General features: G+C 33.3%; 1 protein-coding gene across 4 annotated transcripts in view; it reads right to left on the reverse strand.

Moving 5' to 3' along the window:
* Nucleotides 1-16,104, reverse strand: part of COL24A1 (collagen type XXIV alpha 1 chain) — a 431,777-nt gene that overhangs the window by 285,888 nt on the left and 129,785 nt on the right. For all 4 annotated transcript variants that reach the window (XM_067726773.1, XM_067726774.1, XM_067726775.1 and 1 more), the window contains 2 exons: nucleotides 2,106-2,159; nucleotides 12-56 (listed from right to left, as the gene is read on the reverse strand). In XM_067726773.1, the coding sequence (XP_067582874.1) occupies nucleotides 12-56; nucleotides 2,106-2,159 (99 nt within the window). The remainder of the gene's footprint in view (nucleotides 1-11; nucleotides 57-2,105; nucleotides 2,160-16,104) is intronic.

The raw sequence follows: 16,104 nt of genomic DNA on the forward strand, positions 1-16,104 counted from the left end.
CTGATACTCACTCTAAGCCCAGGAAATCCCGGAGGACCAATGCTACCTACAAGTCCCTAAGTAAGAGAAATGTGCAAAATTGGTTAAATATGATTCCAAACTACTAAGGGTATTTTCTAAAGATGAAGACAAAAATTTCTAGGAAAACATATATCAAAATTTACCTTCTTTTAGCTAACTTCTGCAACTTCCCTACTCTTATGCATCCTCCTAAGAAGTGCAAACCTCTGGTGGCAGCTTACATTCTTTAAAAGTGGCCCTGGCTTCATGCTTTTAGATACTAGGACTACCACCTAGCCTAGGATATAGATTTCTCTGTGTCTCCTATGTATCTAATAAAGGAAGTGAATCCCATTAATAATCAGCATTATAAACATAATTAGCCTATATGTAGTATGAAAAGACAAGTGGTCAGCATGTCAGGTGAGAAGAACATTTTCAGATGATTTAAAACACTATCAGCTCTTTTGAAGTACATTACTTAAATTCTCTAAATTTCTCATTTATGAAACTGAAATAGTAATATTTGTTTTCATTTTGTAAAGAATTAAAACTGTAATATATATATTATTACAGTTAATAATAAAACTCTAATATATATATATATATATATGAACTTTTGAAAATTTTCTTAAAGTACTATACAAATGTAAGAAATTACCAACTTTGTTAAATTATTTGTATGAGATTTTAAATTATCTAAATTTTTCCAGTTGATTCATGATGGATCTTTGTGACAGTCTTAGAATCATCATTATAGTCTTTGTGATAATTCCTAATCTACTCCATGTCAGAGTTACATCATTTACAGGGTACAAAGTGTAAGAATACACCCTCCCTTTATTTTTGCATTTCAAATTCTGTTTTGAAACAAAAGTACAGTATAAAATATAGAGAATAATAAACCAATAAACTGAAAATATCCAATTTATTCTTGCATTCTAAAGAAGACTCCAAATGTTCTTCCAGAAGTATTATATTTTAAATATAAGCAGCAGACTTCAAAGAGAAAATTTTTAAATATTGTTAGGAGTCCAACCCTAACAAACTTCATGTATATTTAACTGACAAAACATTAAATAAGATGGCTTCACACTAGGTATGCAAGGACATAGATGGTATTAAAGAAAAAATGTAAATAATGCTTTACTTTATTATGCCTGAAATGGGAAGCTCCCCAGAATGATGGGCAAGAATAAGATGGTAAACATTCTACTTAAGACATGATTCAACTTTTTAACAATTTGTTTGGAAATCAGTTCTACTCTTATTTTATTTTCCAAGCCTTATAACAAATAAAACTTTTGCTAAATTCACTGAATAAACTAATACAGTTATAATTTAGAAAAAAATAAAAAAAGAAACTATTTTCAAACACTTTAAGTATAAATGCTAATAATTTACATAGTCTAAATATAGGAACTATTCCTAATTTATGATCCAAGAATTTAGTAGTTGATTCTAATTCACCTTAAAAATCTTATGAAAAGAATGTGTACATGACATATATTGGGGGACAGCCATATTTTGAGGGTAAAAAGTAAAGACATTTCTGCCTAGTGTCAAAAAACAGCATTCCATCATCATCCTTTGATAATATAATTAAACTAATTTTAGAATTTTAACTCCCTAATCTGAACATAGATATCTAAACAATCCCCCCAAAAGACTTCTCTATAAAATACTGAAAAGTAAGGTAGATCAATGACAGGTTTGAGTCCAAAAGAGCAAATCACCAAATGCACAATTTTTACATGAGGCTTGTTAGTACCTTGATGTACATGAAAGGCTTTTTTCCCCATGCCCCTCCCCACAAATATACAAGTCAGTATCGTGATTGCATACTTCTAATATTTTAAATAATCAGTCATGTTTAACATGGTCAAAATAATTAATTTTAATGATTATCTCTCAAAACAGAATTTATAACACTTTTGTCTTATTTCCCATGCTGTAAAACCACAAAGTGGAATGTGCTCAGTGGTATCAAAACTCTCTGGCCAAGAGTGCTTGTCAGGAATGTGATAATGAGAATGGCAAGTACGGTTGCTATGAAGTCTTGAGTGATGTTAGACTGCAAGGGTGGACCATCACAATTTACTCACAGGACTGCCATCAGGACCTGCAGGGCCTCTGTCTCCAAAGTCACCTGGAAAACCCTGGCCCAAAGAAAAAAGAAAGAAATGCTATTAAAGCCAAAATAGATAAAGAATTCATTTTTGCTGTGTTTTCTGATAAGGAACTTAGTAATAGGAAATATTTATTTCCTAACCTATAAATTATAGTGCAACAAAAATGTGTATTTGTTTTACATAACACTTAATTGATTTTAAGTACACTATTTCTATAGTTTATAAAATTATTTTACATGCCACTCAATATATACAGAAAGTTAAGCTGGAGAAAATAGAAATTTGCTATCCATTATGTAAAGAACCACTGAATGAGAGGAAACAGAACCAAGATTTCCAGCGGACCAATCCATTAATTTTGTGCACCATTTCATGCTGTTCCTATACACACACCACAGAGAATGAAATGACTATTAATATTTAGCATATGCTTAGCACACTTACCTTGGCTAAAGGCTTTATACACATTATTATATATACACTACTTCATTTCGTCTTCACAGTAGGTCAAATCAATGAGTACTAATATCCTCACTTCATAGTTGAAGAAGTTAAAGCACAGAGAGGTTAAGTCACTTGCACCCACTAATGTTGGGTGGGACTGAGCTTTGAATGCAGGCAGTCTGATTGCAGAGTCAGTGCTCGTTCTACCATGCTATATTAAATACTTTAACCCATCATTCCAAGATACAATACAACATGTAAAAACATCATTTAAGAAAAGGGAAAATGCACATAAATATTGTAAATACAAAATGCAGTGAGATTGAAATATAAGCTTCCCAAAGGTCTATTGAGAATTCTACAGTAAAACTGTGAAGGACAGTAAATTAACACACTTCCTCATTATAAATTCTATTGTAAAATAACTCAATTACTCAGTTACTCTTGCTTTATATACTCAAAGTTTTTCTTGAGAGATTTACCATTGAGTTTATCAACTTCAAAGCTCCCTTTTTAAAAGGCTACTTTACAAAATTCTTTATAATACTTATTATGAACACTTTGACAACACTCAGTTTTAAAAACTTTTAAGGCTAACAAAATAAAGTACATTATTAGATTTTTATAATCTTTTATTTAGGCAAGTCAGTATTAAATATTATGTGTTCAACAGACTGCCAATAATCACTCGTTCACTAGTACAAACACGAATGGGCTAAGTTGAAAAGATGGTTTAACAATGGAAAAAAAGATATGATGTTTCTAAGACATAGTTAACTCGTACTAGGAGTGGTTTTTCTTATTTTGTAATCAGAGGATAATGCAAAAACCATCTGTATAGTCAAACATATTGCAGCCATACCCCCTTCAAAGTCAGTTGAAATTCAGGCAGGCATTTTGCTCTCATTGTCCTTGGAAGTCAAATCCTGTTGACCATAAAATAAGCTCACAAATCTGCAATACATCATTCCATTCAGTATGAATTATTATGGGTATTTGAAAGTATCTGTGATACACACGTAATGGAAAAAGTAGAAGAAAAATACTGTAATAAATCTGAAACATGAGATGATTGATTTTTTAGATGGATCATAAGTAGATTTTCCAGAAACCCCAGTGAAATAATAGAGAATGGGGGACATACTACATGATTCCATTAATGTGAAATGTTCAAAATAGGCAAATCTATGGAGATAGAAAGTAGATTAGTGGTTGTTGAGGCCTGGTGATGTGGTGAAGAATTGGAGAGTGACTGCTTACAATATTGGGTTTCTTTCTGAGGTGATGAAAATGTTCTAAAATTAGTGCAATGGCTGTACAAGTCTATGAATATACTAACAACCACTGAATTGTACACTTTAAAGGGGTGAATTTTATGGTATGTACATTACATCTTAATAAAGTTTTTCTCAAAAAACAAGGAAACAATTGGTCTGAACAAGGAGTGGGAGTGCTGAAAACATCTTTGGGGACTCACTCAGGATTGCCTAGAGAATGTGCTCTTTGGGACCGACTGGCCCCCCACCCTCATCCAGTGGGAGGAGCTGCTCTCCAGTTCAGCATCCCACACAACTAGTGATTTCTCCCTGCTAGGAGAAGGGAGAGAACTGTGATTAGTTCTCCACTTATCACAAAGCCTGTATTTTCTACAACCAGCATAAAAACAACGAAATAAGTACTTATTGATTTCAACTTCCTATTCTTTTGGTAGTTCAATAATACATATAATAAATATTAGCTGTTCAACTTCACTTTGCCCCCGAAACAATTTAGTTGAACTGAGAATACACCTACTTTAACATTTTTTATGTATTATTTCTCCTCTCACTTTACTATGCATTAAGCAGTTCATTTTTAACTCTCTATTCTAGATAGAGATATCTTTTTGTTTTAACCCATCTTACATGTTGACCATCGTGTCATCAATATTTGAAATAATTCCTACATTTTCTTGTTTCATGAAATATAGTACAGTTAATTCCATAAAAAGCATCATTATATTTGGCTACATATTGGACATATATTTTCTTTTGAAGAAAATCATGCCAATGTTTTATATTGTTAAATATGTCACTGCTTGTACAATGTTATTCAGTTGTTATTTCAATTTTGGCAACTATATGCATTTTTTTTTTTTTACTGCAGGTAAAGCTCTGAATTCCTTTAAGAAAATAAACCTAAGTATTTGCAACCATATATCTTCACTGTAAAAAAAAATGATCTTAAATGTTGGTTGTGAAATATGGAAGAGTAGTGACAAAACACTCTGCCTTCGAACTTGGAATACAAATGACACAGTTTCTACAATTTCTTTCTCCACTTGAAAGAATTTGTTGCAAAATGAAATACTAAATTTTCTCTCATATTTACTTAGTGGAAAATTATAACCCCTAATTTAATCAAACTGTGTTCTCTTAGAAATATCCTCCTACTACCAAAGGATATAATGGCCATTTTCCAGGATAATCATCCATAGGAAAGCTTGAATTTTTGCCCTTTTAGCCCAACTTGCCAATTTCATGAATGTAATAATCATCTTCTCTGTCATACTGAGTGAAGTAAGTCAGACAAAGACAAATATCATATGATATCACTTATATGTGAAATCTAAGAAAATGGTACAAATGAACTTATTTACAAAACAGAAATCAAGTTACAGATATAGAAAACAAACTTATGGTTACCAGTGGAAAGAGGGGAGGGATAAACTGGGAGACTGGGACTGACATATACACACTACTATATATAAAACAGATCATTAATAAAGACCTACTGTATAGCACAGGGAACTCTACTCAATACTATGTAATGGCCTATATGGGCCATTACATCTAAAAAAGAGTGGATATATGTGTACGTATAACTGATTCACTTTGCTATAAACCTGAAACTAACACAACACTGTATGTTGTGTCAACTATACTTCAATAACAAACAAATAAACAAGTAAATAAATGGCATGCCAGAGTTGCATTGTTACTTCTGTGAACATAATTCTATTTTTTACATTTTCATTGTTTTGATCAGTTGTAAAATTTTATTTTGTAAAGAATATGACATTTCAGGGATTTCACTCGATCTCTTCAAGTTATGAATAATTTTCTTGCTCATTTCCACTGTTTGATCAATGTAGTGGACAGATTTTGAGGTGACTCCTAATGATTCCTGTTGCCCACATCTTTGTATGATACCCTCCCTTTGTGTGTGGTGGGACTATGACTTGCTTCTTCTAACAAATAGAATAGAGCAAAGGTAATGGGATGCCAATGATGTGATTATGTTATACTATATAAGAGTCCATCTTAGCAGCCTGGAGCTAGAGTCTTCCTGAGTTTGATGAAATAAGCAGCTGTGTTGGAGAGGCCACACAGCAGGGAACTGTGAGTGACCTCTAGAACTGTGGATAGTCCATAAGACCTGAAGTTGGGCTATAGCCAAAAGCCAGCAAAGAGCCAGCGCCTCTTAGTTCTACAACCTCAAGGAAATGAATTCTTCTCACAACCTGAATAAGCCTGGAAGTGAACTCTTCTCCAGTCAAGCGTGCAGATGATAATGCAGCAGCTGACACTTTGACTGCAGAAGACCTAGTTAAGTAGTATCTGGACTGCTGACTGATGAAAACTATGAGATTTATTAATGGGTGTATTTTAAGCTTCTAAGTTTGTGGTATTTGTTATGTAGCAACAGATAGAAAACTAATATAATTGGTAATTATATCTCCTTTAAATAAAGTCCTATTTGCAGAATTTACTATGTGGTAATGCTCAATGTAAGAGTACTCACGCTGTTTCTAGATTTTAAGAATTTAAGGAAATAATCTTTTTGAAGATTTTCTACTGCTTTTAATTCTCTATTGAAAATTATAATCAATGAATAATCAATATTAGTTAAATAAATTTAAAATTTTATATTTACTTTAACATTTTTACTGTAATCTAATTAAATATCTTTTTAAAACTGCATAATTCTACAATTTCCTATCCATCTAGCTACCTACATAAACAATTTTTATCATGCTTCATGAATTTTGTTTCTATACCTATGATATACAAAATTTAAGAGTAATATGAATTGTTTAATAATACAAAATGTTTCTCAGTCTCTGGGAATTTCTCAGTCTCAGCTATTGCAAATATTGCACTAGTTCTACTACCTCTGAAGCCAAACACAAAGAACACAAAGAGAAGCAAGAAAATAGAAAGTTTGCATTACTTGAAGCAGTACTTCATTATACAAGAGCCTATTGCATTCATACTAAAAGGAGAATTAGATAAGTAAATTCATCTTTCCTCAACCAAAGTGCTTCTACCGCCTGCTCAGTCCTCATCACAATCTCAAGCAGTTTCTGTCTCTAATGTTGGCAGTGGTACCAGCCTCAAAACTTCATGGTATTCAGATGTGAGGTTATAAGAAAGAGATGTGGAGAAGAATTTCTCTGAGCCTTGAACATTATTAAAATACTTTCGTAGCCAGCCTCAAAGATGGACCCTCATGATTCTCACTACCTGGTATTAATGCCCTTGTGTAGTGACCCCCCATTTTGACTCCTGGCTGGCCTATGTGACTAACAGAATACAGAAGTAACAGAATGTGACTTCTTAGGCTAGGTCATAAAAGGCACTATACCTTTCACTTTGCTCCCATGGACCACTTGCTCTGGTGGAAGTCAACAGCCATGCTGTGAAGACACTCAAGTTGCAATGTGGAGAGTTCCCCATGGGGAGGAAATGAGACTTCCCACCTGCCAGTAAGTGAGCCACCTTAATAGCAGATCAGCCCCAGTCAAGCCTTCAGATGACTGCAGTTCTGCCCCAAATCTTGACTGTAACCTCATATGAAACCCTAAGCTAGACCCACCCAAATAAGCCACTCCCAAATTCCTGACCCACAGAAACTATAAGAAATAATATATATTTATTATTATTGTTTTAAACTGCTAACATGGAGCAATCTGTTACATAGCAATAGGTAACTAATACGTAATAACAAGAATGGATGTCTAGGATTACAGGTCACACAATGCCAATGCTAAGTGCTAAATCCTGAGTGATGGGAAAATCAAGAGTTTTTAAAATACATTTTATTTTATTTGTTTGTGATGTACAGGGTCCTCTAAAGTGCACAGCCCAGATCAAGTTTCTCTCTTGCCTGGGTCTTATTGTACTGTTATCAAACACTAAGAACAAAACAAGTATTCTAGACTTGGTATGCCTGAATATATATGTGGTGTTAATATTGTAGACTACACACAGATACTATACTTGGTGGTACAGTTAAATATCAGGAAACAGTGGAAAACTTATTGCTTAGGGAGTCTAGTAAAAGAATTATTTTCCTAGTTCTACAAAGACAGTAGATAAACACTGAATATAAAATAACTAGAGAAACACGAGGACTAAAATAACCATAAAATACTGGTGACTATATTTATGGAATTAAAAAATAAAAGCATTGCAAAATTTTTCTGTTAAAGACTACAATTAACTATGAACACATTTTGCTCTTTCTAAAGAACAAATGTATAGAAATAATATATTCAATCTAAAGTAGAGATAAATTAAAATTATCATAAAAGACATATATACTAAACAGGCATTAGTGATAAAGTAAACAGGCATTACCAATAAAAACAGAAATTCAACTTTTTCCAAGACGAAGCAATGAAAACAGAAGACTGCACTAAATTGTCTAGGACTAGACACACTAACATAAAACCCAGAGGTTAATTTTACACATTCTACACATGAATACATACTACTAGAAAATCCTGATATTTTAAAATCCTTCAAAGGGAAACACAATTATTGTAGGTAAAGGCTGGAGTGTAAAGTGCTCTGTGATAATCCAGTCTCTGACTCTTTCTTTTCCTTATAGGTAAGACAATTTGATCCACATTTCAAGGTCAACCATGTCCTAACAGTTGAGACTAATTTTAAACTTAGGTAGGAATTTAATGGGTTTTAGACAAATTCTTGGAGATTTGGCATCAAGTCAGGCTTGCTGTTAACCTAGCTATGATCTGGGCCTCAGTTCTCAGGCTCAAGTTCCTGCCTTGCTCTTAAAGACTGGTTACCAGCTTGTACTCTAGTTCTGGGAATTGGACTCTTCCTTTTTCTTGTGTTCAAGAACCAGTTTTGCCACACATTATCCCTCAATCATAAGGGTCATGCCTCATTCTTGCCATTTTCCCACACTGAGAATACAAGCCAAGCCAAACCTCACTTCCATATTTGCACTCACATTTCCACATGCCTGATTTTGATAACCTACAAGACTCTCTTGAGTTTTCCCTTACATTATCCACCCTGAAAATAAATGCCTGCCTGAATTCCCATTTGTTGGTGTCATACCTCTATGAAATCATGCTCTTCCTGGACTTCCCCAAAGTTACCAACTACAGTTCATTGGGCATCCCTCTTCTCAGTAACTGACCCGACCTTGAAGATGGGTTTAATTCAAAGTCCTGGTCTCTTCATACATCTTGTCAAGTTATAGTTAGCCAAACATAGTTACTACAGATCATCCCAGTAAAGTAGAATCCAGAAAATACATTTTTCCTGAAAGAGGCAGAATCACTGAAAAATTAATGACAATATTTTGTAATGCTCTAGCAACAGTAGTTCTTTCTTCATGAATCAACTTCAAACTTTTCCTGGGACAAAGAAAACACTGTCTCCAAATTCTCCATAAAATGTATGTATTTGAAACACAGCTGTGCAATACGTATTTAAGATTGTTTGGGGCTAAAGATAGAACTAATAACAGATGTCTAACAGAAGGATTTTATATTCTGAAATTCTAACACTGAAGTTAGAAGCCAAAATACAGTTTACTTTAAATAGACTCTTCTAACAGAAACCTGTAAGAGAAAAGGAGACACTCCTTTCTATAGTTGGAAAAGTAAACATCTCTGAAGTCCCGGTGCCTTAAGCGTGTTATTTTGTCCACTATTCTAAGGCTGCGATACTTTGATATTCATAGGAAGAAAACTGAGTACTCTTTTGCTCTTTGTCAAACTTCAAATATAATATGATTTGATTATGTATAATCTATTATTATCAGATCTGAAAAAGTCCTTAGAAAACCTGTGTATTCTGACAACAGTTTTCTAGGTACTGTTGAGAGTCAATCCAAATCTCCAATACCACGTTACCTTCAATCCTGGAAAAATCAATTCTAGCAGAGGTATTTTAGGTCGTGGAGCTACATAAATTTGCTTCAACTTACTACAAGAGACTACTGATTAAATCAATCTGGGAGCCCTGTAAAATGCTTTTTTAATAGCAGCTATAGAATTTCCTGACTGCACACTACAGAAGAAAGTTTGGAAACTTTGCATTAAAAAGAGAGCTACTTGGAATTAGTAACATATATAAAATATGAAGTTAACAAATACATATATATCCTCTTTCCCTGTGTCTCCCATTTTTTTAAACAGCATTCTTCTTTTCCATTATAAATCAGCGGATGGTTTTATGCTTTTAAATAATTTGGTTCATATCATATGCTCCAAGAAGCTTCTCAAAGACAGTAAAACATGTAAAATAGAACAGGAGTTCTTTGGTATTTTAAAAACAGTCCTGACCAATAAAGATGGTCTACTACCTTGTTTTTAAGATCTCTAATATTAACTGACAACAAGGATTTTGATCCAATTGTGACATTATAGGGAGTGTAGGAGGGAAGAAAAGGAAGAGGTAAGAACTATAGTATCTCAATATCAAAAGGCATGAGTACACAAACACTGACTAATATGTAACTGATTACATAAGGCATTTTAAAATAATTGTGATTAGTGAGTACCTAATACTAAGATCCTAAAATCAAAAACAGTTTACAATACAAGGAAGAAAACTACTTCTCAAATGTCAACAACCCAAGACTAAGGAACAAATGAATTTGTTAATAAAACTACTTTTACATAGTCTGATCCTAAAATATACCAAATTCCTAACAAAACCAGTTTTTTACTTTTCCTGGTTGAAAAAGCAAAAACACATTATGTTACAAATATTAACTCTTATCTGCAAACTCTGAATAAATATAATATTTTATTTTGGGGAAGAAAGAGTTTTCTGGGAAGATTTAAAATGAAATAACTTAACACAAACATTAATGTAAAAAATACCAGTACAAGGCTAAATAATAAATAACTCAAACAACCAAAATAATATGTTATTTTAAAATGTATCCATTTTCAATAGCATTCACATAATATTTATACTGTCTAGGAGAGGATATCTCTTACCTGTAAGTCTATAATTTCATTAAAACAATATAGACATCACTAAGGAAGCTGGCTCACAACAACTTAATTCCATGCTTAGTGTTTACTCAGGGAAATAAGTGATTCTTTGGCAATCAGTATGAGCATATGATTTATAGCAACATCTTCCCAAACTTAAGCTTAGCAATATTACTAACAATTTTGGACAGGACTTTGACTACTCCCCTATATATTTCTATGCTGCACAGGTATATGATGTCATGTCAATACATATACACTTTCATATTTTTGTAAACTATTCACACCAAACATAGAGCTTTAGTACTCAGGTTAGAAACCAATACAGTAATCCAAAAAAGCTTATATTTATAGTGACCTAAACTTGGATTTTGAAGTTTTCTATGCCTAGTCCCTTCACTATTTTGACTATCAGAGTGTTTCATATTTTATAATACAGAAAGTGAAGTAATTTATTTTACCAGTTTCTGGCTTTAATTTCAGAGACTCTAAAAATATAAGTGTAATATGTTACATAAAATTTAAGGAGTTATCTAAAAGGAGTTACTATTATTCTACAAATTACATGTTACAATAATTATTTAAAACTGAATCATGTTCAACATGCACATGAAAAGATGCTCAATATGGCTAATTATTAGAGAAATGCAAATCAAAACTACAATGAGGTATCACCTCACACCAGTCCGAATGGCCATCACCAAAAAGTCTACAAACAATAAACACTGGAGAGGGTATGGAGAAAAGGGGACCTTCCTACACTATTGATGGGAGTGTAAATTGATGCAGCCACTATGGATAACAGTACGGAGGTTCCTTAAAGAGTAAAAATAAAGTTATCATATGATCCAGCAATCCCACTCCTGGGCATGTATCCAGAAAAGATTAAAACTGTAGTTCGAAAAGGTACATGTACCCCAATGCTCATAGCAGCACTATTTACAATAGCCAAAATATGGAAGTAACCTAAGTGTCCACTGACAGAGGAATGGATAAAGAAGATGTGGTGTGTGTATATATATATACACACACATATGTATATGTGTGTGTATATATATACACACACATATATTCCATTTTATATGGAATATATATATTAATATACATATTAATTATATATAATGAAATATTACTTAGCCATAAAAATGAATGAAATAATGTCATTTGCAGCAATATAGATGGATACAGAGATTATTATATGAAGTGAAGTAATCAAAGACAAATATATGATATCACTTACATGTGGAATCTAAAAAAGTGATACAAATGAACTTATTTACAAAACAGAAACAGACTCACAGACATAGAAAACAAACTTATGGTTACCAAAGGGGAAAGGGGGAGAAGGGAGGGATAAATTAGGAGTTTGGGATTAACAGATACACACTACTATATATAAAATAGGTAAACAACAAGGACTTATTGTATAGGAGAGGGAACTATTACTGTATAGGATAGGGAACTACAGTGAATATCTTATAATAACCTATAATGGAAAAGAATCTGAAAAAGAATACATACATGTATAACTGAATCACTTTGCTGTACACCTGAAACTAATACAACATTGTAAATCAACTATACTTCAACTTTTAAAAAACTGAATCATATGCTATGCTCAAAGGCTGAGTAATTGTATCTACCTAAAATTTGAGGAAACAAGCTCATTTACAATGTAAGACTAATCAAATTAATTAAAGGGGAGTGGTGATTATAATAAAGTACATCTTAGAAATTCTAAGGACAGTAAGTGAAATAACATGGACGGGATCCACATAGCTGTACCTTAATGAAGCACCAACCTACACTTCTAAATAGCTATGAAACCAGCAGAAGACTGGACCTAACAGTCTTTGACATATGCATAGCCAAAAACTTCTTAAATGGGTCCTTTTTAGATTTCAGCATTTCCAGGTTTCTGTATTTTCTTTCACATGTATGGTTTCTGTCAGCTCTTTATGTTGGCCTGGATCCTTTAATTCTGCTTCCGTATTTGAATATCTACTTCATATATAACAACAATTAGTATACATAATTTAATAAATGACCAAGAGAAAATGGCCATATTTGTATTCACACACCTAATATCTTTCCACGTCAAAGAGAGTGGAAATGTTATCAAAAGATATTTTCCTTTTACTATTATTAAAACAGTAATAAGTAACCATTCTTCTCATGGAATTTGAATAATCTAAATTGAAATATGTGTCTCATGCCACATAATATCCCATAATAATATGTTTGCCCTTAATGTCAAAGATATCTGTAGATGATTTTACTTATAATAAACATAACATGGTGGAGCATTTATGCATAGGATAATATTCTGGAACAGTCTCTGAGGTCAACCTTGGCATAATTTGACTTGTGGTTGTAACTGTATCTTAGTCTAAGTACAGTGATTTCCTCATAAACATGGTCAAATCATTTTGTGGTAAAAATGAGAAAGTACATATAGTATACATGACACAGTACAGCACTAGACAGATTTTTTTATAACACTATTTAGGAAAAATGGAATGCATGTGTTTTTCAAATATAAGTTTTCTAAGATCTAAATCTATTACAAAGGCATATATCTTTAAAGAAATAAAACTTTACAAATTTTTTAATATAAAGAACAGTGCACTCAAAAAAAAGAACCCAGTGATCATTCCATTCACTATCTTTCCAGTTTTCTTGAACTCCTCTTTTGAACTCAATAGCATCTGTTGGATAATATTATAATTCCCTATGGAGTAAGAAACCGGAAGTTATCTATAAATTTCCATGGACGATTTTACAGTTCATTATAGAGTAGGGAAGTAGATAATACCTATACATTGTCAAGATAAAGTTAAGGGACTTCTGTGGTGGCACAGTGGTCAAGAGTCCACCTGCCAATGCAGGGGACATGAGTTCAAGCCCTGCTCCAGGAAGATCCCACATGCCGCAGAGCAACTAAGCCCATGCGCCACAACTACTGAGCCTGCACTCTAGAGCCCACAAGCCACAACTGCTGAGCCTGTGTCCCAAAACTACTGAAGCCCTGTGCTCTAGGTCCTGTGTGCTGCAACTACTGAGCCCACATGCTGCAACTACTGAAGTCCACGAACCTAGAGCCCGTGCTCTGCAACAAGAGAGAAGCCACTACAATGAGAGAGCACGCGCACTGCAACCAAGAGTAGCCCCCGCTCGATGCAACTAGAGAAAGCCCACATGCAGCAACGAAGACCCAATGCAGCCCCCCCCAAGGAAAGATAAAGTTAATATCTATATAAGACCAGCTATATTAATAAATAAAGATGGTAGCTACTTAAGTGATATATCACAGAGACTCTGTGAAAATGTTTCCTCAGCAACGCCTAAAATTCCACCATTAAAGATTACTTATTCTGTCTTAAACTATACTTAAAATATAATTACTAATGGGTAAGGTAACATTTTAAGCACTGGAAATAATATAATAGCATAAATAAATTAATTAGTTCTTTTACTGACAGCATACTTCTGTAGGAGATGGATGAAAAAAATCAAGACATAGAATGGAGAACAAGAATAAAGAAGATGAACTTCACCTACTGTCAATTTTGAGACAGCCCAATCTGCATATTTAGATTAGATATTTGACACATAAGAGAGGTACTTCTATTGGGATATGTGTAAGAGAGATAAAAATGTAAAGAATATACTAACATTCAGAAGTATAATAGAGTGTCATCAAATGAGATGGCATACAAAATATTTAACAAAGTGCTTGAGACTAAAAATTGGTGATGATGGTAATGATGATGGTACAGTTTCTGCTGTTATAATTATTACAAGATTAACTTGAATGTTGAATGTAATTGCAAGAAAACAAAATGTTTGGCTTACTTTTCATTTCTTGACAGTTTTGTAAGTTTATCTTAATACGTTAAAATCTTTAAAGTGAAACCACTCCTATTCAACACAGTTTTGGAAGTCTTAGCCACGGCAATCAGAGAAGAAAAAGAAATAAAAGAAATACAGATTGGAAAAGAAGAAGTAAAACTGTCACTGTTTGCAGATGACATGATACTATACCTAGAAAATCCTAAAGATGCCACCAGAAAATTACTAGAACTAATCAATGAATTTGGTAAGGTTGCAGGATACAAAATTAAAGCACAGAAATCTCTTGCATTCCTATGCACACTAACAATGAAAGATCAGAAAGAGAAATTAAGGAAACAATTCCATTTACCATCACAACAAAAAGATTAAAATACCTCAGAATAAACCTACCTAAGGAGGCGAAAGACCTGTACTCAGAAAATTACACAACAATGATGAAAGAAATCAAAGATAACATAAACAGATGAAAAAATATACCATGTTCTTGGATTGGAAGAATCAATATTGTGAAAATGATTGTACTACCCAAAGCAATCTACAGATTCAATGCAATCCTTATCAAATTACCAACGGCATTCCTCACAGAATTAGAACAAAAAATTTTACAATTTGTATGGAAACACAAAAGACCCTGATAGCCAAAGCAATCTTGAGAAAGAAAAATGGAGCCAGAGGAATCAGGCTCCCAGACTTCAGACTATACTACAAAGCTACAGTAATCAAGACAGTATGGTACTGGCACAAAAACAGAAATACAGATCAATGGAACAGGATAGAAAGCCCAGAGATAAACCCATGCACATATGGTCACCTAATTTATGACAAAGGAGGTAAGAACATACAATTGACAAAAGACAGCCTCTTCTATAAGTTGTGCTGAGAAAACTGGGCAGCTACATGTAAAAGAATGAAATTAGAACACTACTTAAAACCATACACAAAAACAAACTCCAACTGGATTAAAGAACTAAATGTAAGACCGGACACTATAAAACTCTTAGAGGAAAATGTAGGAAAAACGCACTTTGACATGAACCACAGCAAGATCTTTTTTGACCCACCTCCTACAGTAATGAAAATAAAAACAAAAAAAAACAAATGACCTAATGAAACTTAAAAGCTTTTGCACAGCAAAGGAAACCATAAACAAGATGAAAAGACAACCCTCAGAATGGGAGAAAATATTTGCAACCAAAGCAACAGACAAAGGATTAATCTCCAAAATATACAAACAGCTCATGGAGGTCAATATCAAAAAAACAAACAACTCAATCAAAAAATGGGCAGAAAACCTAAATAGGTATTTCACCAAAGAAGACATACAGATGGCCAAGAGGCACATGAAAAGATGCTCAACATCACTCATTATTAGAGAAATGCAAATCAAAACTACAATGAGGGGGCTTCCCTGGTGGCGCAGTGGTTGAG

The sequence above is a fragment of the Pseudorca crassidens genome, chromosome 2 (assembly GCF_039906515.1).
Source record: "Pseudorca crassidens isolate mPseCra1 chromosome 2, mPseCra1.hap1, whole genome shotgun sequence".
Classification (NCBI taxonomy): domain Eukaryota; kingdom Metazoa; phylum Chordata; class Mammalia; order Artiodactyla; family Delphinidae; genus Pseudorca; species Pseudorca crassidens.